This window comes from Chiloscyllium punctatum, chromosome 8 (genome assembly GCF_047496795.1).
Source record: "Chiloscyllium punctatum isolate Juve2018m chromosome 8, sChiPun1.3, whole genome shotgun sequence".
Classification (NCBI taxonomy): domain Eukaryota; kingdom Metazoa; phylum Chordata; class Chondrichthyes; order Orectolobiformes; family Hemiscylliidae; genus Chiloscyllium; species Chiloscyllium punctatum.
The window spans coordinates 79,269,702-79,295,403 of NC_092746.1; the positions used below are offsets into that span (position 1 = coordinate 79,269,702).

The 25,702-nt window shown below is 41.3% G+C and overlaps 1 protein-coding gene across 3 annotated transcripts in view; it reads right to left on the minus strand.

The window, feature by feature from the left end:
* Nucleotides 1-492: 492 nt before the first annotated feature.
* Nucleotides 493-25,702, minus strand: part of trdmt1 (tRNA aspartic acid methyltransferase 1) — an 86,607-nt gene continuing 61,397 nt past the window's right edge. Inside the window, exons 7-12 of one of the 3 annotated variants that reach the window (XR_011961379.1) lie at nt 24,219-24,302; nt 23,010-23,371; nt 18,773-18,830; nt 16,314-16,443; nt 8,312-8,412; nt 2,368-2,476 (exon numbers count right to left, since the gene is read on the minus strand). Coding sequence is in view for 2 of the 3 variants with exons in the window: in XM_072575898.1 (XP_072431999.1) it covers nt 2,376-2,476; nt 16,314-16,443; nt 18,773-18,830; nt 23,010-23,371; nt 24,219-24,302 (735 nt within the window). In the remaining variant the exon portion in view is untranslated. Of the gene's footprint in view, nt 2,477-8,311; nt 8,413-16,313; nt 16,444-18,772; nt 18,831-23,009; nt 23,372-24,218; nt 24,303-25,702 lie in introns of all 3 variants that reach the window. The other 2 variants (XM_072575899.1, XM_072575898.1) reach the window with 2 other exon arrangements.

Genomic DNA, 25,702 nt, shown 5'->3' on the forward strand with positions numbered 1-25,702 from the left:
AGAGCAAGTGCAGCAAGTCCAGGGATCCCCAGATGTCAAGATGGCAGCAGTGGGGCTCGGCTGCTCGTGGTTTTTGGGATGGGTTCTGCCATATCCTCACAGCTTCATTGTTGCCTTTCCAGCTTGTTTTACTTGCCTGGGCTTCCTACTGAAGTCCTTCTGTGATAGACCGGGGCCTGGTGCATCTTCACCCTTGCTCCATCTCAAGTGGCAGCATTGGAAGACAAATCAGGACCCCATCATTCAGCGTCCAGCATCGGGAGAGATGCAGGACCCATGCAGTGTGCCCGTTCTCTAGCTTGGAGGCAGTGGATGCAGTAGGATTGGCACCAATGGCACCAGAAAAGAAACACATTGCCAGGACCCAGGGAACGATGTCAGGCAGGGGCAACTGGAGGAGTAGATAGGGTGAAGTCGACAGAGAGGAAAAGAGGATCTTTTGAAGCTTTTAGTAATACCAATTTATTATTTATTTCAGTATTTTACCATTTATACAACTTGTTTAGTAATTTATTCTGTAATCCAAGATGCCGCCAGAACATGGCAACATTACCCATTTTTCACTGTATCTAGGTACAAGTGACAATATATTAAATAAAGCTAAATGTCAAGCGATAGAGTGCTTGATAAAGAGAGAAGAAAAAAAATTTAAGATTTCTGCTGCACCACTGGTCTGTTTATCCATCTTAAGGTCAGGGCCAAGAACTTAATCCAGTATTTCTGATGAAATCCAATAGAGTTTCACATAACTATGACATAAATTCCATCCCTTGGTATGCCAGTTCTCTTGAGATGACTATCAACATTCCTAGCTGTTTTAATTATTGACAGGCTTTTGGGTTAGCAATTGGAAATTTCCTTGAAACCACCATCTTGCCAGAAATACAGGGAAACGCTGTTTTGGGGAGTTTGCAACCAGTTTACGTGGTGAGTTCCAACTACAAAAATGATATAGACGTCAAACTCACTTCCATTCCAGGTACAAATTACATCTACTTCCAAAAGAAAGGCAATGAAAATTAAACCTTCCTTCTCTGTTGTCAAATAACTGAATAAAATTTAGCATTAAAATAAACTTTAGTTGTGCATCAGACACTTTGATAAATATTGAAAAGGTTTGGACGCAGGAGGCATTTTTAGTCACATATTTATTCAAAAGAAGTTCAAAAGAAATAGACAGATGTATCACCAGAACAGATAGATGTATCACCAGCTGCAAACATGAATCCATGATGATATGTTGTTTCCCTAGTGCGAGGGTGAAGGGTCACTACAAACCATGAATCTCCTGCTTTTCCTCTGTAACCTTGCACTTTATTTCTATCCAAATAATCATTCAATACATTCCTGAGTTCCTCAATGGAACCTGCCTCCAGAACACTAAAGGAAGGAATTTGCAATAAACCTTTCCAAAATAATATTTTGGCCTGAAGTGAAGTTCAATGTCAAATTCTGGACTGGAAGGCTGTAAAGGTTATGAAGAGAATCATATTACAACTGTAATAAATGAACAGTAGAACTTCTTTTGAATAAATATGTGACTAAAAATGCCTCCTGCGTCCAAACCTTTTCAATGAAGACATACAGACTCTTCATTCAACATGACCTGGCATTATTATATAATTCTAAGTCACTGCATTATATTTCAGAACTAGAACCACCTGATGAAGAAGTAGCGCTTTGAAAGCTAGGGATTCCAAATTAACCTGTTGGACTATAATCTAACTTTATCTACCCTAGTTCAATACCGGCACCTTCAAATCAGAACTAGAATACAGAGACATAATAAACAAGGACGTGATGTACAAATAAATAGTGCAATGTAAAACTGCCATGATTGAAACAAAATGACCCTGCATGAAACTTTTTGGTTTATTCTTTCAAAATACAAACAATTTGTCATCAGACTAAATTTATTAAACAATTTAAAAATCAGCTTGGTTAAACATTTTAAATATACGAGAATTATTTTAAATTTGTTCACATTACAGTATGTTTTGATTCTTGCACATAACTTTAGCATTGCTGGCTATACCATCACTTGTTGCTTATTCTTAATTGCCCTCGAAAAGATGCCTGTGAAACACCTGTTGTCTGTCTGGTGGTGTCGGGTACAGTGCTCTTAGGAAGCTGAATAAGAGTTATATCACAAAACCCCAACTACAAAGCAAAACATTCAGCTTACATTCCATGCTGTACTGATTAAGTTCTGATATTTTAATGCATGGAAGGGCAGACTTGTATGCAGCAATATCAAAAAGACAATTTCAATATATTGATAATATTAAAAACAGGCATATTTATTAGGCAAAATGAACATTTCCAGATGTACATATTTACACAGAATACATCATAAATCTTATAGGCTTTTGATATTACTGAACCATCAAGCCAATGAGCTTGGCTACCACGTTGATATTGAGGCTGTTTCCAAGCAGACGATAACTTTGTCTCAGTGAAATATTCTGCGGAAAACCTGCAAGGATATTAAAATAGAATTAAAAGTAGAAATAAAAGCTCAAGGGGGAATGGAGAGGCTTCAAACCCAGAAGTGTTAGGTGTCTTTAAATTTAAATACATTTGTGAATTACATGATTTTAATATATTTGAATATTGCTGAAAAAAGGACATTGTCCAAATTTTGCTCTATTTCTCAAAAATATGAACATAAAGGCAAAGAGAATTTATAACATAAATGAAAATAGTGCTGTTTAGTGAGTACAGTGCTAAGTTTGCGCTCAAATTTCTCCAAGAGTTCATTAAGTCCAAGGTTGTCCCAGGTTACATTTTCAAATACATTAATAATGCCAAAGGCTGATATAGTTCCACAATTCAGCAGGTGTTTAGGCAAGATGAACAAGTTGGTTCTAGGGATGCATATTCTGAGTACACACATTCTTTCAATTGTTGATTCAGAGCCTTCGAGATGCAAAGCACGGAAACAGACTCTTCTGTCCAACTCATCCATGCCAACCAGATATCCTAAATTAATCTGGTCCTATTTGCCAGCATTTGGCCCAAATCCCTCTAAACCCTTCCTCTTCATATATCCATCCAGATGCCCTTTAAATGTTGTAATTGTACTAGCTTCCACCACTTCCTCCAGCAGCTCATTCCATACATGTACCATCCTCTATGTGAAAATGTTGGCCGCCCCTCAGGTCCCTTTTAAATCCTTCCTCACTCACTTTAAACCTATGCCCTCTAGTTTTGGACTCACCCAACCCAGGGAAAAGACTTTTCTATTTACCTTATCCATGTCTCTCATGACTTTTCAAATCTCTATAAGGTCACTCCTCAGCCTCTGACACTCCAGGGAAAGTAACCCCAGCCTATTCAGCCTCTCCTCATAGCTCAAACCCTCCAACCCTGGCAATATCCATGTGACTCTTTTCTGAACCCTTTCAAGTTTAACAACATCTTTCCAATAGCAGGGAGACAAGAACTGCAAACAGTACGCCAAAAGAGGCTTAACCATGGTCCCATATAGCCGTAACACGACCTCCCACTCCTATACCCAATGCCCTGACCAATAAAGGCAAGCATACCAAACACCTTCTTCACTATCCTATCTACCTGCCACTCAACTTTCAAGGCATCTATTTATATCGCTATATTATCTCAATAGATCATTGCATCATAAACAGCACCCACCTGATGCAAACCTGCACCATAAACATGCTTTTTTTAAAATAGATATTTTTATTGAAAAAAGAAAATTTAACATTTTTTACAAAATTACAAAAGTAATACAAAGACGTTTAAACATCAATATAAAACTAAATAAATTTTAAAAAATAACCAGAAAAACCCAACTAACTACTAATCTATCCAACAAACAACCGGAACAACAGAATATCATACATTACTAGCAATAAACAACAAAATAATTAAATAACTAGATGCATACTCAAAATAGATTTACATCAAGTCATAATAAAACCCGTATTTATAAGGGATTACTCCTCCCGGGGGTTCCCGAACCAGCCAGAACCACTACCATAGTCTGACAAAAACCCTGGACAGTATGGCCGAAATATCTGTGTCGATAAGGGCTGCCATGTTTTATAGAATAATTCCGCTTTTTGATGCACCATATTTGTAAGAAAGTCAAGGGGAGTATATTACATGACTAATCTGTGCCAGTTCGAGAGTCCTGGAGGGCCTTCAGCTACCCAATTCACTAAAATATTTTTCCTTGCACAAAAGGAAAGAATAGTAAATAATTTCCTCTCGTGCACATCCAGGGAGGGAAAATCTGAAGAGCCCAAAAGCAGGGGCAATGGATCCGATCTAATCTCCATACCCAAGATCCCTGTCAATGCATTCGCTACTCTATCCAAATATCTACGGATCTTATGGCATGCCCATAGACAATGCGTGGGAGTACCAACTTCTATTTTACATTGGGGATGCTCTTGCCTTGAATTTTGCAAGTCGTTCAGGTGCCAATGTGAGCCCTGTGGAGTATCTTTAATTGAATAGCCTGAGCTCTATTACAAATAGAGATCTTTCTGGCATTTTCCCAGCTGTCCTCCCACATTTCTAATGAGACTTCCAACCCGAATTCTTGATGCCAGGTTTTAAATACTCGTTCCATGGCCTTAGATACTTTATTATATCGTGAGTGATAGAGTACTAACCAAGGGGGGACCCATCGGCCAGAGCACTCTCCTTTCCCTATCCGATTTGTAGGGGTTAATTATCAGTGTGGTCTTCTTTTGTATATAGTCTTGTATTTGGAAATACTGAGAAAGGTCCCTGTTAGGCAATCCAGACTTCTGGTGCAGCTGCTCAAAGGTGATTAGATTAGATTAGATTAGATTACTTACAGTGTGGAAACAGGCCCTTCGGCCCAACAAGTCCACACCGCCCCGCCAAAGCGCAACCCACCCATACCCCTACATCTACCCCTTACCTACTCTACGGGCCAATTTAGGATGGCCAATTCACCTGACCTGCACATCTTTGGACTGTGGGAGGAAACCGGAGCACCCGGAGGAAACCCACGCAGACACGGGGAGAACGTGCAAACTCCACACAGTCAGTCGCCTGAGGTGGGAATTGAACCCGGGTCTCTGGCGCTGTGATCATAACCTCCCCATCGATCAGATCTCCCAAACAGGAGATAGCTCTGGACTTCTAAGTTTTAAATGTAGCATCTGTCACCCCTGGCTGAAATCCTGAAGCTCCCACTATAGGAGTATAAGGAGAGGCTTTTTGCAGGTTACCCTCACCTTGTCGCATTATCCTCCAGGCTTTAATTGTATTCAATGCAATAGGGTTTTTACAATAGTCCATAATAGCTCTCATCTTGTCCATAAATAAAAGATTGATGAGAGGACATTTTGCTTGGGAGGTCTTAATATCTAGCCAAATTGATTGCAGGTCAGCTATATAGGACAATAAGGAACTCAATTGATACCTCCTAAAATCTGGAAAATCCAATCCTCCCCTTGCTTGTGGAAGCTACAGCTTTTCTAAGTTAATAAGGGGCTGTATATGATTCCAAATAAAAGAGCCAAGTCAGCCATAAAAGGTTACACAATGCCTGTCTCGGTAGCATCAGGAGGGCATTCTCATAGGAAATAAAAGACGAGGTAGGATATTCATCTTAACTAGGGCTACTATGCTTAACCCAGATATTGGAAGATCTCCCCAGCGTTGAAGGTCCTGTCTTATTTTCTCTAATAAGTGCACGAAATTAGCTTTATACAGTTGTGCAAATACTGGGGCAATAAAATACCTAAGCACCGAAAGCCTTCTAGTGACCACTGAAATGGAAAACAAGATCCGTTCAGTAAATTAGATACACTGGCAAGACCTCCCAACGGCATACCCTCAGATTTCATGAAATTGATTTTATCGCCGGAGAACATACCGAATAAGCTGATCACTTGGGTTAGGCGGGGCATGGATATCAAAGAATCACTTAAGAAGAGGAGGACATTGTCAGCATGTAGAGTGATTTTATGTTTGCCCGATCCAACCCTCGGAGCCATTATGTTAGGATCAATTCGCATAGCTTCCGCCAGTGATTTAATCATTAGCGTGAAGAATAATGATGAAAGAGGACATCCCCAGCCAACACTAAAGCTATCCCAACTTAGACAATTAGTGATCACCGCTGCTTTGGGATCATTATATAACACTGAAACCCATTTACTAAATAGCTCTCCGACACTGAACCTTTCCAGTGTATAAAAATGATATGGTCATTCTACTCAATCAATGGGCTGAGAAGTGGCAGATAGAGTTTAATTCAGATAAATGCAAGGTGCTGCATTTTGGGTAAGCAAATCTTAGCAGGACTTGTATATACTTAATAGTAAGGTCCTAGGGAGTTTTGCTGAAAAAAAAGAGACTTTGGAGTGCAGGTTCATAGCTCCTTGAAAGTGGAGTCGCAGGTAGATAGGTAGCGAAGTAGGCGTTTGGTATGCTTTCCTTTATTGGTCAGAGTATTGAGTGCAGGAGTTGAGAGGTCATGTTGCGGCTGTACAGGACATTGGTTAGGCCACTGTTGGTATATTGGGTGCAATTCTGGTCTCCTTCCTATCTGAAAGATGTTGTGAAACTTGAAAGGGTTCAGAAAAGATTTACAAGGATGTTGCCATGGTTGGAGGTTTTGAGATGTAGGGAGAGGCTGAACAGGCTGGGGCTGCTTTCCCTGGAGTGTCAGAGGCAGAGGTTTACAAAATTATGAGGGGCATGGATAGGATAAATAGACAAAGTCTATTCCCCGGGATCGGGGAGTCCAGAACGAGAGGGCATAGGTTTAGGGTGAGAGGAGAAAGATATAAAAGAGACCTAAAGGGCAACTTTTTCATGCAGAGGGTGGTACGTGTATGGATTGAGCTGCCAGAGGATGTGGTGGAGGCTGGTACAATTGCAACATTTAAGAGGCATTTGGATGGGTATATGAATAGGAAGAGTTTGGAGGGATATGGGCCAGGTAGTGGCAGGTGCGACTTGATTGGGTTGGGATATCTGGTCAGCGTGGACAGGTTGGACCAAAGAAGAGATGCTATACACCTCTATGACTCTATGGTGATCACCTCTAACAAGATGTTTCCAACGAACCAAAAAACATATCACACATTAATAACAATCTGTGAATTTCACTTTGGGTGTGATGCAAGGTATATAGGCTATGTGTTCCAAAGACTGGTGTATCGTATTAAACAGCATTCAGCTTGGCTATTCACAACATGGAAGTACTGACTGTGCTCAATCAATCAATCAATCAGTCAGTGCTTGCAAAACTCAAAATGCAATGTCCAACATTTGATGTGATTTTAGGATTAGCCAACATTTGCTAAATAACCTCAAATGTGCTAAGAATTCCACTGACAACGAAAGTAAAAATCATTAATCAGGCTCACATTGTGGCATACTTGCACACACTGGAAGTTACATACTTTAGTCACAGATCCCTGTTCTTCGTACATTGAAAGAACGTGCACACACATTGCGTCGGTCCCAACTTAAAACAAGGACTATAAACCTCTCGTTCATTCCTCAGGGCACTGTCTTGACCAGAATCAACCTGCTTGGTTAAAATTTAAACAGATCTCAGCAGTTAACTTTCAGTCATCTTCCAACTAAGGAATTCTCCAGGGCAACACCACTATTAATTTAAGCCCACTGACAATCTGACAAGTATCAAGTCACATTTGTATCACGCAAGTTGCAGGCAATGACCAACTCTAACAAAAGAAGAATCTAACCATTGCCAGTTGACATTCAATGGCATTACCTTCACTGAATTAGTGAGCATCCTAGAGTTTACTATTGATCAGAAACTAAACTGGACCAACATATAAATACTGTGGCTACAAGAGCAGGTTAGAGCTTGGAATCATACAAAGAACAATTCACGTTCTGACTCCCAAACAGCACAAGTCAGGACTGTGATGGAATGCTCCCCACTTGCCTGGATGAGTTCAGCTCCAACAACCCTCAAGAAGCTTGACAATAACCAGAACAAAGCAGCTCACTTGATTGGGCTCTCCTCATAGAACAATCCCCTCATTCAGTGCAACTTTACTGCATGCCCTCTGATGTTTACCCAAACTATTTTATAATTTACATTAATAAAAAATGCAAAAACAGACCTTAGATAAATAAAATTTCCTTTTTCTATCTGTTTTGGCTCCGTTTTCTCATATTAAATTTTTTTAAGTCACCTGATATGATGTCACTAATAATAAATCTAACATTTTACTGCCTATTACTGTTGTTGGGATATCTGTTCTTAGGGAACTATTTCAGAATGCTAAGAAACAAATGCATCTAATACGTCTGCAGCTACCTCTTAGGTTCCCAGCTGCCAAGTTGAGGGACTTTTTAATCACTGAAGATCCTGAATCAGCCTCAACAGCCATTTTTAGACTCACGCGAGACAAGATTTACCTGCAAGGAATAGCCAATATTAGCAAATCAGCATTATAATTTAATAAGACTCTGTTTCTAAGGGCCCTAAATTTAACTTAATTAATTTCTTCTCATTTACATAACTACAGACATATTTACAGATACAACTTGTTTATGTGAAAAGTATTCTGCTTGGAGGTCAGTGTTGAGTGGGGTCCCACAGGGATCTGTTCTTGGGCCTCTACTCTTTGTAGTTTTTATAAATGACTTGGATGAGGAGGTTGAGGGGTGGGTTAGTAAATTTGCAGATGACACAAAGGTTGGAGATGTCATCAATACTATAGAGGGCTACAGCAGGCTGGACTGAGAAATGGCAGACAGAGTTCAACCTGGATAAATGCGAAGTGATGCATTTTGGAAGGTCGAACTCGAATGCTGAATATAGGATTAAAGACAGGATTCTTGGCAGTGTGGAGGAACAGAGGAATCTGGGTGTGCAAGTACATACATCCCTCAAAGTTGCCACCCAAGTGGACAGGGTTGTTCAGAAAGCATATGGCATTTTGGCTTTCATTAACAGGGGGAATCGAGTTTAAGAGCCGCGAGGTTTTGCTGCAGCTCTACAAGTCCCTGGTGAGATCACACTTGGAATACTATGTCCAGTTCTGGTCTATAGGAAAGCTACAGAGGCTTTGGAGAGGGTGCATAGAAGGTTTACCAGGATGCTGCCTGGATTGGAGGGCTCGCCTTATGAAGAAAGGTTGAATAAGCTCAGACTTTTCTCTCTGGAGAAAAGGAGGAAGAGAGGAGACCTGATCGAGGTGTACAAAATAATGAGAGGAATAGATAGAGTCAATAGCCAAAGACTTTTCCCCAGGGCAGGATTGACTGGTTCAAGAAGTCATAGTTTGAAGACATTAGGAGGAAGGTATAACGGAGACATCAGAGGTAGGTTCTTTACACAGAGTGTTGTGAATGCATGGAATGCGTTGCCAGCTGTGGTGGTGGAAGCAGAGTCATTGGGAACATTTAAGCGACTGCTGGACATGCACATGGATAGCAGTGAGTTGACGGGTGCATAGGCTAAGTTACTATATTTTACATTAGGATTAAATCTCGGCACAACATCGTGGGCCAAAGGGCCTGTTCCTGCATTGCACTGCTCATTGTGCTATAGTAGACTAGATTAGATTAGATTACATTACATTACATTACAGTGTGGAAACAGGCCATTCGGCCCAACAAGTCCACACCGACCCGCCGAAGCGAAACCCACCCATACCCCTAACATTTACCCCTTACCTAACATTACGGGCAATTTAGCATGGCCAATTCACCTTACCTGCACATCTTTGGACTGTGGGAGAAAACCGGAGCACCCGGAGGAAACCCACGCAGCCACAGGAAGAACGTGCAAACTCCACACAGTCGGTCGTCTGAGGCGGGAATTGAACCCGGGTCTCTGGCGCTGTGAGGCAGCAGTGCTAACCACTGTGCCACCGTGCCGCCCAAACAGAGCAAGAGACATAGCGAACATAGAAAAGTACAGCACAGAACAGGCCCTTTGGCCCAGCATGTCCATGCCAACCATGATGCCAATCTAAACTAATGCCACTTGCTTACACATAGCCAAATTAAAAGGCCGGAAATAAAAGGATATGGAATATCTAAATGCCTCTTAAAATGCTACTTTCGTATCTGCTTCTACCACCTCCCCACGCCAGCACATTTCAAGCACATACCACCCTATATCAAAAGCTTCCCTTGCACATGTCCTTAAAACTTACCCCCTCTCACCTGAAACCTATGCTCCCCAGCATATACAATTCACCCTGGGAAAAGGACTCTAATTATTCACCCAATTGGGTGAATATACTTCGACCAGGTCACCCCCTCAACTTCTGAAACTCAATGGAAAACAGTCCAAGTTTGTCCAACCTCTCCTTGTAGCTAATACACTCTAACCCCAGACACCTTGGTAAACCTCTTTTGCACTCTCTCCAAAGTCTCCACATTCTTCCTATAGTGTGGTGACAAGAACTGCACATGATACTCTAAATATGGCTTTAATAAAGTTTAATACAGCTGCAAGGTGACTTGTCAATTATTATACTCAATGTCCTGACTGAAGGCAAGCATGTCATCTACCCACCCTGACCTTAAATTTACCTGGACCATCTCTGACACCTCCCTCCCCTTCCTGGACCTCTCCATCTCCATTAATGACGACCGACTTGACACTGACATTTTTTACAAACCCACCGACTCCCACAGCTACCTGGATTACACCTCTTCCCACTCTACCTCTTGAAAAAATGCCATCCCGTATTCCCAATTCCTCCGCCTCTGCCGTATCTGCTCCCAGGAGGACCAGTTCCACCAAAGAACACACCAGATGGCCTCCTTCTGTAGAGACCACAATTTCCCTTCCCACGTATCTCGCCTACAAGGTGCCCTCCAACGCATCTCGTCTACATCCCGCACCTCCGCCCTCAGACCCCACCCCTCCAACCGTAACAAGGACAGAACGCCCCTGGTGATCACCTTCCACCCTACCAACCTTCGCATAAACCAAATCATCAGCCGACATTTCCGCCACGTCCAAACAGACCCCACCACCAGGGATATATTTCCCTCCACACCCCTTTCCACCTTCCGCAAAGACCGTTCCCTCCGCGACTACCTGGTCAGGTCCACGCCCCCAAACAACCCACCCTCCAATCCTGGCACTTTCCCCTGCCACCGCAGGCACTGTAAAACCTGAGCCCACACCGCCTCCCTCACCTTTATCCAAGGCCCTAAAGGAACCTTCCACATCCATCAACGTTTTACTTGCACATCCACTAATATCATTTATTGTATCCGTTGCTCCCGATGTGGTCTCCTCTACATTGGGGAGACTGGGCGCCTCCTAGCAGAGCGCTTTAGGGAACATCTCCGGGACACCCGCACCAATCAACCACACCGCCCCATGGCCCAACATTTCAACTCCCCCTCCCACTCTGCCGAGGACATGGAGGTCCTGGGCCTCCTTCACCGCCGCTCCCTCACCACCAGACGCCTGGAGGAAGAACGCCTCACCTTCCGCCTCGGAACACTTTAACCCCAGGGCATCAATGTGGACTTCAACAGTTTCCTCATTTCCCCTTCTCCCACCTCACCCTAGTTCTAAACTACCAGCTCAGTAACTGTCTCCATGACTTGTCCGGACTTGTCCTACCTGCCTATCTTCTTTTCCACCTATCCATTCCACCTGCTCTTCCCTGACCTATCACCTTCAACCCCTCCCCCACTCACCCATTGTACTCTTTGCTACTTTCTCCCCACCCCCACCCTCCTCTAGCTTATCTCTCCATGCTTCAGGCTCACTGCCTTTATTCCTGATGAAGGGCTTTTGCCCGAAACGTCGATTTCGAAGCTACTTGGATGCTGCCTGAACTGCTGTGCTCTTCCAGCACCACTAATCCAGAATCTGGTTTCCAGCATCTGCAGTCATTGTCTTTACCTTATTTATAACCTTATCCACTTGTGTTGCTACATTCAGGAAGCTATGGATTTGCACCCCAAGATCCCTCTGTATATCAATGTTCCTAACGATCCTGCCATTTACAGTATACTCCACTCTTGCATTTGACCTCCCAAAATGCATTACCTTACTCTTATCTGGATTAAAGTCTGTTTCGTCGCCTAACTTATCAACTGATCTATATCCTGCTGCATCCATTGACAACCTTCCTCACTATCCACAATCCCACTAAATTTCTGTCATCCACAAGCTTACTAATCAGACCACCTACATTTTCATCCAAACCATTTGTATTATAAACAACAGAGGTTCTAGTATTGATCCTTGCTGAACAACACTGGTCACAGACTTCTGATCAGAAAAATATCCCTGCACAACTACTTTGACTTCTCTAGCCAAGCCAACTTTGTATCCAACTTACCAACTCACTGCAGATCCCATATGATTTAAGCTTTTGGACCAGCCTACCATAAGGAACCTTGTCAAATGCTTTAGGAAATTCCAAGTAGAGTCATAGAGTCATAGAGATGTACAACATGGAAACAAATCCTTCTGTCCAACCCGTCCATGCCAACCAGATATCCCAACCCAATCTAGTCCCACCTGCTAGCACCTGGCCCATATCCCTCCAAACCCTTTCTATTCATATACCCATCCAAATGCCTCTTAAATGTCGCAATTGTACCAGCCTCCACCACATCCTCTGACAGCTCATTCCAAACACGTACAAATCTTTGCTTGAAAACGTTGCCCCTTAGGTCTCTTTTATATCTTTCCCCTCTCACCCTCGAGTTCTGCACTCCCCATCCCAGGGACTTTGTCTATTTACCCTATCCATGCCCCTCATAAATTTTGTAAACCTCTATAAGGTCACCCCTCAGTCTCCAACAGTCCAGGGAAAACAGCCCCAGCCTGTTCAGCTCAAATCCTCCAACCCTGGCAACATCCTTGGAAATCTTTTCCTCAATGAAGATCCAGTACAGCCCCTTCCCTGGTTGGACTGTCTATATATCGTTTCAAGATACCCTCCAGAATGGACCTAACAAATTCTGCTCCATCTAAGCACCTGGTGCTACAGACTCCCTGTCAACACTGGAGAAGTTTAAACCGCCCACGCTAGCAACCCTGTTGTTTTTACATCTTTCTATGATCTCTTACATATCTGTTCCTATATCTCCTACTGGAGACCTATCATAATGATTGCACCTTTCTTATTCCTGAGTTCTAAACATATCGCTTCACTGGGTGAGTCCTCCAAGATGTCCTCTCTTAGTACATCTGTGAAATTCTCCTTGACCAGTAATGCAACTACCCCACCCTTTTACATTCCTCTCTACCATGCCTGAAACATCTAAACCCTGGAGCATTGAACTGCCGGTCCTGCCCTTCTCTCAACTTCTTTTCCATACAGACAGTTCTCCTATAATGCGATGGTTGTGTTCTTGTGCAATCCCATGTTACAGAAAAATCGTACTTTAGAAACAGCGCTTAAAGTGTTGGCAATATAATTGCATTACAGCCAACACACATTTTAGAAGTTTGGACTTTAGAAATAGTGTCTCCAGTTCGTCAACTGCATTACGCTAATTTATACCTTGCCGAGTAGCACTAGCAAACCTCCCTGCTCCTCCAGTTCAGGTGCAACCTAGTCTTCTTGTACAGGTCCCTTCTGCCCTGAAAGATACCCTAGTGGCCCAGATATGATTACATTCCCTACAGAATGGAAACAGGCCCTTCGGCCCAACAAGTCCACACTGACTCTCTGAAGAGTAACCCACCCAGACCCATTCACCTGCATTTACCTCTGACTAATGTACCTAAAACAATGGGCAATTTAGCATGGCAAATTCACCTGACACGCAATCTTTGGATTGTGGGAGAAAATCCACGCAGACACAGGGAGCATGTGCAAACTCCATACAGACAGTTGCCCAACACTGGAATCGAATCCAGGACCCTGGCACTGTGCCATCCTAATCTGAGCACTCCCTCCTACACCAGCCCTTTAGCCATGTAGTCAACTGTGTTACCTTGATATTTCTAGCCTCAGTAGCCTTGGCATAGCGAGTAATCTTGTGATTACAACCCTATAAGTCCAGCTTTCAACTTTCTAACCAACTACCTAACCTCCCTTCACAGGATCTACCTTCATGCCTATGTTATTAGCACCAATATGGACCCCAATCTCTGGTTATTCACTCTCCCTTTTCAGAATTTCCTGCTCAGAGACATCCTGATGAATCATGATGAAGGGCTTCTGCCCAAAACGTCGATTTTCCTGCTCCTTGGATGCTGCCTGACCTGCTGTGCTTTTCTAGCACCACTCTAATCTTGACTATAAAGTCCCCGTTACTACTGCTCACCTACACTTCCAACCTCCCTACTGTACAACAGAGTCGATCGTGATGTCAGTGATCTGGCTGCTGCAATTGCATTTCCTGAGAGGCCATCCACTTCAACAGTATTCAAAACAGTATACTTGTTGAGAGAAGAATAGACACAGGGGTCTCCTACTCTCAAATACTATTTTGCTTTTCCTTGCCAACTTTTTAGCCCTCCTTTCCTGAATTATAAAATACTCCCAATCTTCTGTCATAGAAAACATTTTTGGCAACCGTTTAAACTTCCTCCCTTGAACAAACATAATCTTTAATTTCACTTGTTAGTCATGGTTGGACCACGTTTTGATGCTTCCTGGCCTGCTGCGCTTTTCTAGCAACACATTTTTGGGCTTTGGACCACTTTTCCAATGGTTTTGAATTCATTAACTGAAGTGAACTGCAGCCATTTAAGAAGGCAGCTCACCATCATCTTCTCAAGAGCTACTAAGGACAGGCAATAAATGCTGACCAGCCAGCAAAGCCCAGACCCAATAAATGAATAAAAAAAAAATTAAATGTTTATTTGTTGCAAATTATGTATTAACTCTTTAAAATGCTAGCTTGCCTTCTGTCATTTTATTCAACATATTTAGCCAATCCTTTCATAGCCATCTCACCCCTTAAACCCTTTCCAGTTGGCTTTATTTAGAGCTAAGAATTTAGCTTCACACTTCATGAAATCTCCTTTCAAACTCACTACAAAATTCCTCATGTTATGGTCATTTGTCTCCAGACGGCCCTTTACAGATATTTCAACTAATTAACCCTTTCTATTTCCACAATACTTGATCCAAAACAGCTTGTTTCCTAGTTAGTTCCTCAGCATATTTTTGTAAACAATTATTTTGTGCTCACCCCATCATTCTATTCTGCTGCAAATTTGGTTTGCCCAGTCCATATGAAAGGTAACATTCCCTCTATACTTGGTATATCACATTTATTGCATACACCTCTAACTTTCTGATAAATGGCAAAGAATGTTCTCGGCCCATAAACTGCTGTTTCTTACTTATATTCAAAATAACTCAACCTTTTGATTTTCTAAGCCAAGATTATTTCTCTTTACTCACTTCATCCTATCTTTCATTATCAGGGCCACCACACTTCCTTTTCCATTTTGCCACATTCTTTTAAACATATCCTGAAATAATAGATACTAACATTCCACACTTTGCAAATATGTTTCTCTGATCACTATTACAGCAAATCTATTTGCTTCATTATGCTTTTATTTTATCCAGTTTGCTGTGAATGCTTTTTGTATCCAGATGTGGTACCTTTGATGTTTATACTTTTCTAATATTTCGGAGTTCACCTCAGTCATTAACGTCACATTCATCATTCTAATTTAGTTTGTCATTTCAAGAACCAAACTGCTTATCTTTTAAAATCAAAAATGCTGCTAGAATGTTCCTGTACTATTTCTGTATTTATTCTTTTCTGAATTTCACTATCTCCCGATCTCACTTGCAGCACTCTCTTTCCTCTCTGTTATTTTAAAACTTTGTCTACTGCTCTATAAGGTAAAAACAATGACCGCAAATGCTGGAAACCAGATTCTGGATTAGTGGTGCTGGAAGAGCACAGCAGTTCAGGCAGCATCCAAGTAGCTTCGAAATCGAGGGCTTTTGCCCGAAATGTCGATTTCGAAGCTACTTGGATGCTGCCTGTACTGCTTTACAATGCAACTCAAGGGACCCATCACCAGCCTGTAAAGTCGCCATGGAATAACTTTCTCTTTCCTGGTACTGGTGCCAGATAACAATAATTCTATTTTGGTGCGGAGAAATTGGAGATTAGGTGTTTGCCCATAGCAAGGTTGAAAAAAGTCAGTCTTGAATCACTGTTTTGCTCTCAAGTCACTGATTTTGTTTCTACAATAGCAAGACAGGAAGTAGATCATCCATCCATTATAATTCCTGACACCCTAAAGTATGCACCCCAAGCAGCTAAATTAAAATTTAAGCAGGAAGCTGAAGGAGTTTCTATTTCATAAATTGACAATGCGCAGGAACACATAATTGTTTACTTACGAAATTCTGGAGGAAATCCATGAAGATTTGCTATTTCCCTCGGAGTGAAATATCGTAGTTTTAGTTTTGATAGCTGGGATAACTTTTCATCATCTGACAGTGTCTGAAATGAATGGAAGACTTCAGAAAGCTGTTAAAAGTGAAAAGAAAATAATTAAATACTGAAAAACATGGATTTGCACAAAATCAAGAATTACTTAATCAACTGCAACACTGAAAACAATCCATAAAAATTGACAACAATCATTACTCAAGCATATTTTAAAACAGAAGCATGAATTTGACAACTGGACTTTCTTAGTGAAGACCTGCACTCAAAAGCAATGTAGGTAAGCAAGAAGGTTAAACACTAGCCGGATTCTTCTTAACTTCAGGCTACCTTTCATCTCAGGTATCAGATTATGCAATGATTCTAGACCAAACATGGGCCATGACACTTCCCAACCCATATCCTAGTTATTTGGAAGTGTTCGAGAAATCTGGATCCAAAGAAAACAATTTGATCTACAGGTAGTGGTTTTCATGCACAAACATGGATCATTGTGGTCATAAATATTTTTAAACAAGACACATCACAATATCTTTGAAATTTGTTTGATGTCCACGAGAAAAAAAATATATAAAGTAATAACGACTGCCAAATAAATAAAACGTGCTAATATTTTTGAATCTGTTCAGTATTAATTCAGATTTACAACTACAGTAGTTATCTAGTTGCAATTGTAACAGATCTTGACATATGAAAGTCATTATACATGTAACTTGGGTTTTGGCAAAGTACTGCCCACTTCTGATATACCTAGTATTTGGCCTACATGCACAACAATACCTTTCAATTTGCTCAGTCACCTGAAGCCTAAATTATGATGTTGCATTGTAATTAAGTCCCATTGTAAGTATCCCATCTTAGCATTCTTAAATCCAAAGATTCAGTTTAGTTGTACAGTGCACACACGCCCATTATTTCAGTTTTTTCATTGTTCTTTCACTTTTTTTCTTAGTTTAATCTACTTACGTTTTGTGGAAGCAAGTTTGAGCAGCATGAAGGACATCAGTGCAGAGGAGAGTAAGCCCAGCGCATTAGTCAAGCCATCAATGGGTGAGTGAGCCCAATGTGGTAGAGAGTGAGCTCGCTCAGCATCTGCGGCAGTGACAGCAGATAGTCCCAGGCTAAGGCCAGCACGATCTAGAGGCAAGACCCAGCGTGGACTGGAGGCTAGGCCCAGCATGGACTCGAGGCGAGGCCCAGCATGGACTCGAGGCGAGGCCCAGCATGGACTCGAGGCGAGGCCCAGCATGGACTCGAGGCGAGGCCCAGCATGGACTCGAGGCGAGGCCCAGCATGGACTCGAGGCGAGGCCCAGCATGGACTCGAGGCGAGGCCCAGCATGGACTCGAGGCGAGGCCCAGCATGGACTCGAGGCGAGGCCCAGCATGGACTCGAGGCGAGGCCCAGCATGGACTCGAGGCGAGGCCCAGCATGGACTCGAGGCGAGGCCCAGCATGGACTCGAGGCGAGGCCCAGCATGGACTCGAGGCGAGGCCCAGCATGGACTCGAGGCGAGGCCCAGCATGGACTCGAGGCGAGGCCCAGCATGGACTCGAGGCGAGGCCCAGCATGGACTCGAGGCGAGGCCCAGCATGGACTCGAGGCGAGGCCCAGCATGGACTCGAGGCGAGGCCCAGCATGGACTCGAGGCGAGGCCCAGCATGGACTCGAGGCGAGGCCCAGCATGGACTCGAGGCGAGGCCCAGCATGGACTCGAGGCGAGGCCCAGCATGGACTCGAGGCGAGGCCCAGCATGGACTCGAGGCGAGGCCCAGCATGGACTCGAGGCGAGGCCCAGCATGGACTGGAGGCGAAGCACAGCATGGACTGGAGGCGAGGCCCAGCATGGACTCGAGGCGAGGCCCAGCATGGACTCGAGGCGAAGCACAGCATGGACTGGAGGTGAAGCACAGCACGGACTGGAGGTGAAGCACAGCACGGACTGGAGGTGAAGCACAGCACGGACTGGAGGTGAGGCCCAGCATTATCTGAGGCAAAGCCCAGCATGGACAGGAGGCGAGGCACAGTGTGGTCTATTGAAAGATCACTGAATGCTGAACTTTTTATTTCTTTATTTTTCTAATTTATTCCTAAGATTTTATACCTCGGTACCTTTGTACCTAAGATGGCGCCATAAGTGGCAACTTAGCCAACTTTTCACTGCACTCATGTGAGGACGTGACAATAAATCTAAGTCAAATTCTAATTATTTGAAGAATTTCTGATCGCACTATAAAATAGGTAAATTAATTAACCCAAAATCATTTGGCATCAATTGAGATTTAATTCTACCAAACAAATTACTATCAAGCATTTCAACAGACACACTGCACATACTCTAGCAACTCACAGGTTTAATTTGTGGCTTTAAAAAAGTCAACTATAATTCCTATGGTTGGCAATAGCATACCTCAACATCTGGTGCTGTCTTCAACACAGAACCAGTACCTTCAACGTAATGGCCATATCTGTATTAGAAAACAGAACTAATTAATTATTGCAACTAAAAGTGAACTTTCAAAACATTGGTGTTTGAATGTTTAAAACAAAAATGCAATTGCTGTTGTTTGTGATAAAGCATAATGATGCATACGTACATTTTCTAAAAGATCAATCAGGACAATTCCAAAATTCAATCAAGCTGATAGTTTTACTTGTGACCCACGTTACAATTCATGACAGGGTAATAGTCAGTAGTCACAATGCAAGTCAGTTTGCTAATTTAAATCAAATCTTAAACAAGCTAATTACTGAGCATCACCATAGTATTAGAGAATCTTATGTTAAAATTAATGTCTCTGTACAGATATTTAATGATATTAACCTTACACAATGCTCAGAAAAAATTGATCTTGTTGGTATTTCATCTTACACCCTCCATGTGTATATGCTCAGGTAAAACTTCGCCGTCCATTTCAGAACCAAGTCCCCTTCACCCATCACCTGATTTCACTTATCTATCCTGGTCAAATTATAAATTCTTTTCCTTATGTTTAAATTTCTCCAAAGCACCATCCTTCCTCATCTCTATAATCACTTCCAACCCGAAAAACCTCTATGAATTGTGCATTCCCTTAATTCTGGCCTTTTGAGCACTTCCACAAAAGAAACATAGCTGGGCAATTCCCAAAAGATTAAAGAGGACAGTTCAGTAATTGGCAGAAAGTCTTTTAATGTTTGAAATATCAGAGGACATTCAAAAAATTAGGGAGAAATCAAGTGAAGTAAGTTTGAGAATTTTAATTTTATTTATATTCTGGAATAGTTTCTTGATTTTAGCACAATATATTAATTAATTTGTTGAGAAACACACTCATCGAGAATGACAATAATGTCTTCACAGTTGACAGGAGTGAAAGATTACAAAAATATTTCCTTTTCCTCTCTTGAAGGTTTAGATAGGTATCTTAGCAATAACTAGTTCACACCAAGAGCACCACAAATGAATTACAAGATAACAATGCCCAAGGAGCAGGCTTAAAGGGCTGAATGTTCCTATTTTCTGTGAAAGAATAATAATTGCCTTGTGGAGTGTTATAATGCATTTGGGATCAAGGTCAAGACTAAGCATCAGCTGATAATAAAAATATAGGTTGAATTCAACAGATGGCGAGAATATCCTGTGCTGTACTGTTCTATTTCAATACTACTTATATGAAAACAATAAGTGTTTGGGTCATAATTACAGCATAACAAATGGCATCACAGTTCTATTAGAAATATTATGTGGATAATTATCTTTTCTGCTTGAGATCATGGGATGTGAGCCTTGCTGGCAAGGCGAGCATTTGTTGCCCATCCCTAGTTGCCATTGAAATGTATGGCTCTCTAGACCATTTCAGAGTGCAATTAAGAGTCAACCACACTGCTGTGGGTCTGAAGTCACATGTCGTTCAAACCAGGTCAGTATGACAGATTTCCTTTCCTAAAGAATATTAGTGAAGCAGGTGAACGTTTACAACAATTGACAATATTCACCATGATGCTAGCATTTAATTCCAGACTTTTTATTGAATTCTAATTTAACTATCTGCCATGGTGAGATATGAACCCACAATAATGATATCATTAGCCTGGATCTCTGGATTACTAGCTTGATGACATTAGCACGATGCTACCACCTCAGAACTTGGTTTTGACAATCTATATGCAATATCACAATATACTACTTAATAATTTGAGTATTACTGAAAAGATGCATGCTGTTGAAGCTTTTCATCTTGCATTCATCAGGGTAAAGCAGAAATATCAAATCTGAAAGGGAACAGCAATTTATACTGCACGAGAGGTGATGACCTCGTGGTATTATCACTGAACTGTTAATTCAGACACACTTAGATAATGTTCTGGGGACCCAGGCTTAAATCCTGCCATGGCAAATAGTGGAATTTGAATTCAATTTAAAAAGTGTGGAATTAAGATTTTAATGATGACCACGAATCCATTGCTGATTATTGGAAAAGCCCATCTGGTTCACAAATGTCCTTAAAAGCTTTACCTGGTCTGCTCTATATAATTCCAGACCCACAGCAATGTGGTTGACTCTTGATCTGCCCTCTGCACAATTAGGGATGGGCAATAAATGCTAGCCTAGCTAACAATGCCCTCATCCCATGAATGAATAGAAAAAAAGAAACAGGGCATTGATTGGTTTGCAAGGGAATTCTGACTGGCCAAGGCACTGCCATGGAAGTTGAAGTTGGGGAAGGTGCGTGAATACTCTCAGGCAAATCAACATAATGTAGAAGGAAGTACTGAATATCTTGAAATGCATTAAGGCAGACAAGTCTCCAGGGCCAGATGGGATCTATCCCAGGATATTGTGGGAGGCAAGAGAGGAAATAACTGGGGCCTTAACAGACATCTTTGCATCTTCTTTGGCCTCAGGTGAGGTTTCAGAGGACTGGAAAATGGCAAATGTTGTTCCTTTGTTTAAGAAGGGAAACAGAGATAATCCAGGTAAATACAGACTGGTGAGCTTGATGTCAGTGATGGGGAAGTTTTTGGAGAAGATATTGAGAGATAGGATTTATTCACATTTGGAAGTGAATGGACTTGTTAGTCATAGGCAGCATGGATTTGCGCGAAGAAGGTCATATTCACTGATTTAATTGAGTTTGAGGAGGTGACAAGAATGATTATTGAAGGAAGTGTAGTGGATTTTCTCTACGTGGACTTTTACTAAAGCATTTGTTAAGGTACTTCATGGCAGACTAGTACAAAAGGTAGAGTCTTATGGGATCCAGGCTGTGCTAGCTGGATGGACATAGAACTGGCATGGTTATAGAAGACACAGAGTAGAGGTAGAAGGGAGCTTTTCAGAATGGAAAACAGTAATTAGTGGTGTTCTGCTGGGATCAGTGCTGCGTTCTTTGTTGTTTATAATAAATATAAATGATCTGGAGGAAAGCACAGGTGGTCTGATTAGTAGGTTTGTGGATAACACTAAAATTATTTGAGTGGCAGATAGTGAGGAGGATTGTGAAAGGGCACAACAGGATACTGACAGATTACAGATTTGCACAGAGATGTGGCAGATGGAGTTTAATCCGGATAAATGTAAGAAAATCAAATTCAGGTGCGAATTATACAATAAATGGCAGAACCCTTCGGAGCACTGACTTACACAGGGATGTGGGCGTATAGGTCCAGATCCCTGAAAGTGGCAACTCTTGTGAATAAGGTGGTCAAGATGGCATATGTTGGCCAGGGCATCGAATATAAAGGTTGTCAAGTTATGTTACAGCTGTACAAAACTTTAGTTAGCCCACATTTGGAATATTGCATGCAATTCTGGTCTTCACACTATAAGAAGGATGTAGTTGCTTCTGCGAGGATGCAGAGAAGGTTTATCAGGATACTGCCTGGTCTGGAGGGTTTTAGGTATCAAGAGGTTGGATAAACTGAGACTGTTTTCGCTGGAAAGACAGAGGCTGAGGAGTAACCTGAAAGAAGTCTACAACATTATGAGGTACATTGACAGGCTGGATAGTCAGAGGCTTTTTTCCCAGGATGGAAAAGTCAACTACAAGAGGGCACAGATTCAAGGTGGAGAGGGAAAATTTAGGCGAAAAATGTGGGGAACAATGTTTTCACACAGAGGGTGGTAGGTGCCTGGAATGCACTGCCAATGGTAGTGGTGGAAGCAGACAGGTTAGCGACGTTTAAGGCCTAAATTGATAGATGCATAAAAGGGAGGTGAACAGAGGGATAGAAACCATGTGCAGGCCATAAATACCAGGTGTAAATAAGGACTGGATTTTGGGACGCATGCTTGGTTGGCCAAAGGACTGCTCCCATGCTGTCTTGTTCTTTATTCTAATTCTAACAAGTTGATATAATATGGATGTAATACTGCTATGACAATGATAACTGTTGAAATTTACATGATGTCATTATTAATATTTCATCAAGGTCGAAAAAAGTTAACATTCTGATCCACAAGTAAAAACATTCTGGGCATGAATTTAAACGATCATGTCAGACCCAGTTAGGGGCATATATTTCAAAGATATCACTCAGATCCAGTGAAGGACATATATTTCAAAGATATCACTCAGCCATTTCATGTGAATATTTTCTGACTAAATGAATACTTAATCTGAAAGATTAAAAAGCAGTTTCAAAAAGGAATGAAAGAGGCCTACCCTTTAGTGAAACACACTGATCGTCTACAAGATGATCCAACTATGTCTAGTACTAAAGCATAACGCAGTAATGTCTTTGAGGGTATGGAGTATGAGCTTGGATCCTTCAATTCCTCCTCCAAGAATTCTTGGATCATTTGGATTGATAAGTTGTTGTTCTGGAATTGCTTCTTTTTCAGGTGTTCTGGTGTCTCTAATTTGTAAAGTCGAGTCATATTGGCTTCACTTTTGTCAGTCCCAGCACAATATCCCGAGTTCTTGTGTTCGCCTTTATTATCACCTGTGGTTACTATCTGATCAAAATTGGAATCATCAGTAAATCTTGAATCTGTAACATCATGGTCTGGGAAACGTTCTATTATCTGAAATTATAGATAAAAATTTTAATAAGATCATACTAGATGGAATTACTTGCGACATAAAACGCTAAACATTCATGAATAATTCAAAAGCATATGATATTAAAAACTTTATCAAGAAAAACACTTGGAATGAACTAAGTATGCATTTGAAATCTTTTTTAAATTGAAGTTCATATTTGCTGTTTCCATCAAGGGATAATTTCAAAGAAGTTCAACCTCTACAAATTTAAATGATGAATATCAGCTTGTACTATTACTTGAATAAACTCTGCTTGTTCCTGTGAACATCCCCAATCTTCCTTGTACAACAGTTTCCTCTAGATTACATCCTTGTTCTTTTTGCCCACTGAAAACAGCACTAGGCTGAGATATTAAACATTATGGTAACTAAAAGCATCAACAAATTACACTAAGTCCAAGTGAAACCAAGATTAGGTCACTGCAGCTTTACAAATGAAGTGTGTTCAATAAGTAAGCAGTCTGCCACATTAGATATCCAAATGTTCTTCATAAATTTGGTGATATCTTTAAGCTAGATTCAAGCTGAAAAAGATTCTAATTTTTCTGGTAATGTAACTGGACTCAAAGCAAAAGCTGGCTTTAGTGTGTCAATTACTTTACTGTAAATGATAGATAAATCTCTGGTTGTAGATTATATAAACAGCTCAGACTGAAACCATGAGAAATTTCTCTAGATTTTGACGTTGCAGCTCAGAAAGACATATTTTACCCCATCATCTGATTGCTACCTCTTCTCTAAAATGACTGAAGAGATTCCATGAAGCAGAATGCAATAAACCTGATATTTTTCTGATGTTCTTTACCATGAGCCCACGATAAAACTCACCTGATAAGAAGTTTGGAAGCAGAAGGCATCAGGTTGGAGTTTTGCAAGAAGGAAATATCGCAGCCTCGAGTTTGGGAAGCCCAACTAAAGTTAAAATACTTGTTAGCCTCAATAAAATTCAAAAGGAATATGGAATCAGATGCATCAGAATTAAATCTTTTTAAAAAACCAAATCAAGCGCTAAGAAAGATAAATTCTGATGGTTTGCATATTAGCAGCAAAGTAGCATCAAGAAAATATTTTTGAACAGAGCACAAAATAAACAAAAAAAACATTTCATCTGTTATTAATAATATTATATAAAAATTAAAATATATCACTTTTCTTTCACTGTTGCTGGGTCAAAATTCTGAAACTCACTCATAACATCACTGTTGCTACCCCTACCCTACCCAAGGACTGAGCAATTTAAGAAGGTACCTCACCACCACTTTCACGTTCTTGATGAAGGGCTTAAGTCATTCTCCCAATCCTCTGATACTGCCTGACCTGCTGTGCTTTTCCAGCGCAACACTTTTCAACCACCTTCTCCAGAAATGAATAAATGAATGGTAGCCAACCAGCAGGTGCCCACATTCCATGAAAGAACTTAAAAAGTTTTTTTGTATGGAAAATACTGCTGTCTGGAAACTATAGTCATGAGCTGGCATGAAGGTGGTAGTTACAGGTTGGCCATCTCGAAGTTAAGACCATAAGACATAGACCATTCAGACCACTGAGCCTGTTCTGCCATTCAATGGGATCGTGGCTAATCTAATAATCCTCAACCCTACTTTCCTGCATTTACCCCATAGATTTTATTCAGTAAAGGAATAACAATTATGTCACTCTTGAATATACTCACTCAATGACCCAACCTCAATAACCCCTGGTGATAAAATATTCACTTCCCATTTCAGAGAAGGAATTCCTCCTCATTTCTGTCTTAAATGTGTGACCCCTGTGATTATGCCCTCTGCTCCTGGACTCTCCCTGCTAACAAACCAAATGGCTGGAATAACATAAGTAGGTATCCAGCCATTTGGTTTGTCTTTAGCATCATCTTATTTTTGATTATTTGTAATTATTTCTCCATCTTAATTTATCAGTTCATAAGTCATCCCCTCACTGTCATTCAGCTATTGACACTTTACTCACACCATTTGGCACTTTTGATCACCTGCAAAGACTTGTTATTCAGCCTGTCAACACTTACTCAAGCTATTTGTACTTATCTATTGACACTCTTAATCACTTGGGATTATCTTTATCTCTGCCTATATATTGTGCATGTGCACTTCTTTCCAAGTCACCTGATGAAGGAGTAGTACTCTGAAAGCTTGTGGTTTCAAACAACTACTCTTGGACTATAGCCTTGTGTCATGTGAGTTATGACTTTGTCCACCCCAATCCAACATTGGCACTGCCACACTTTGGTAGGAAGAATAGAGGTGTAGACTAGTTTCTAAATGGGGAAAGGCTCATAAATCTGAATCACAAGAAGA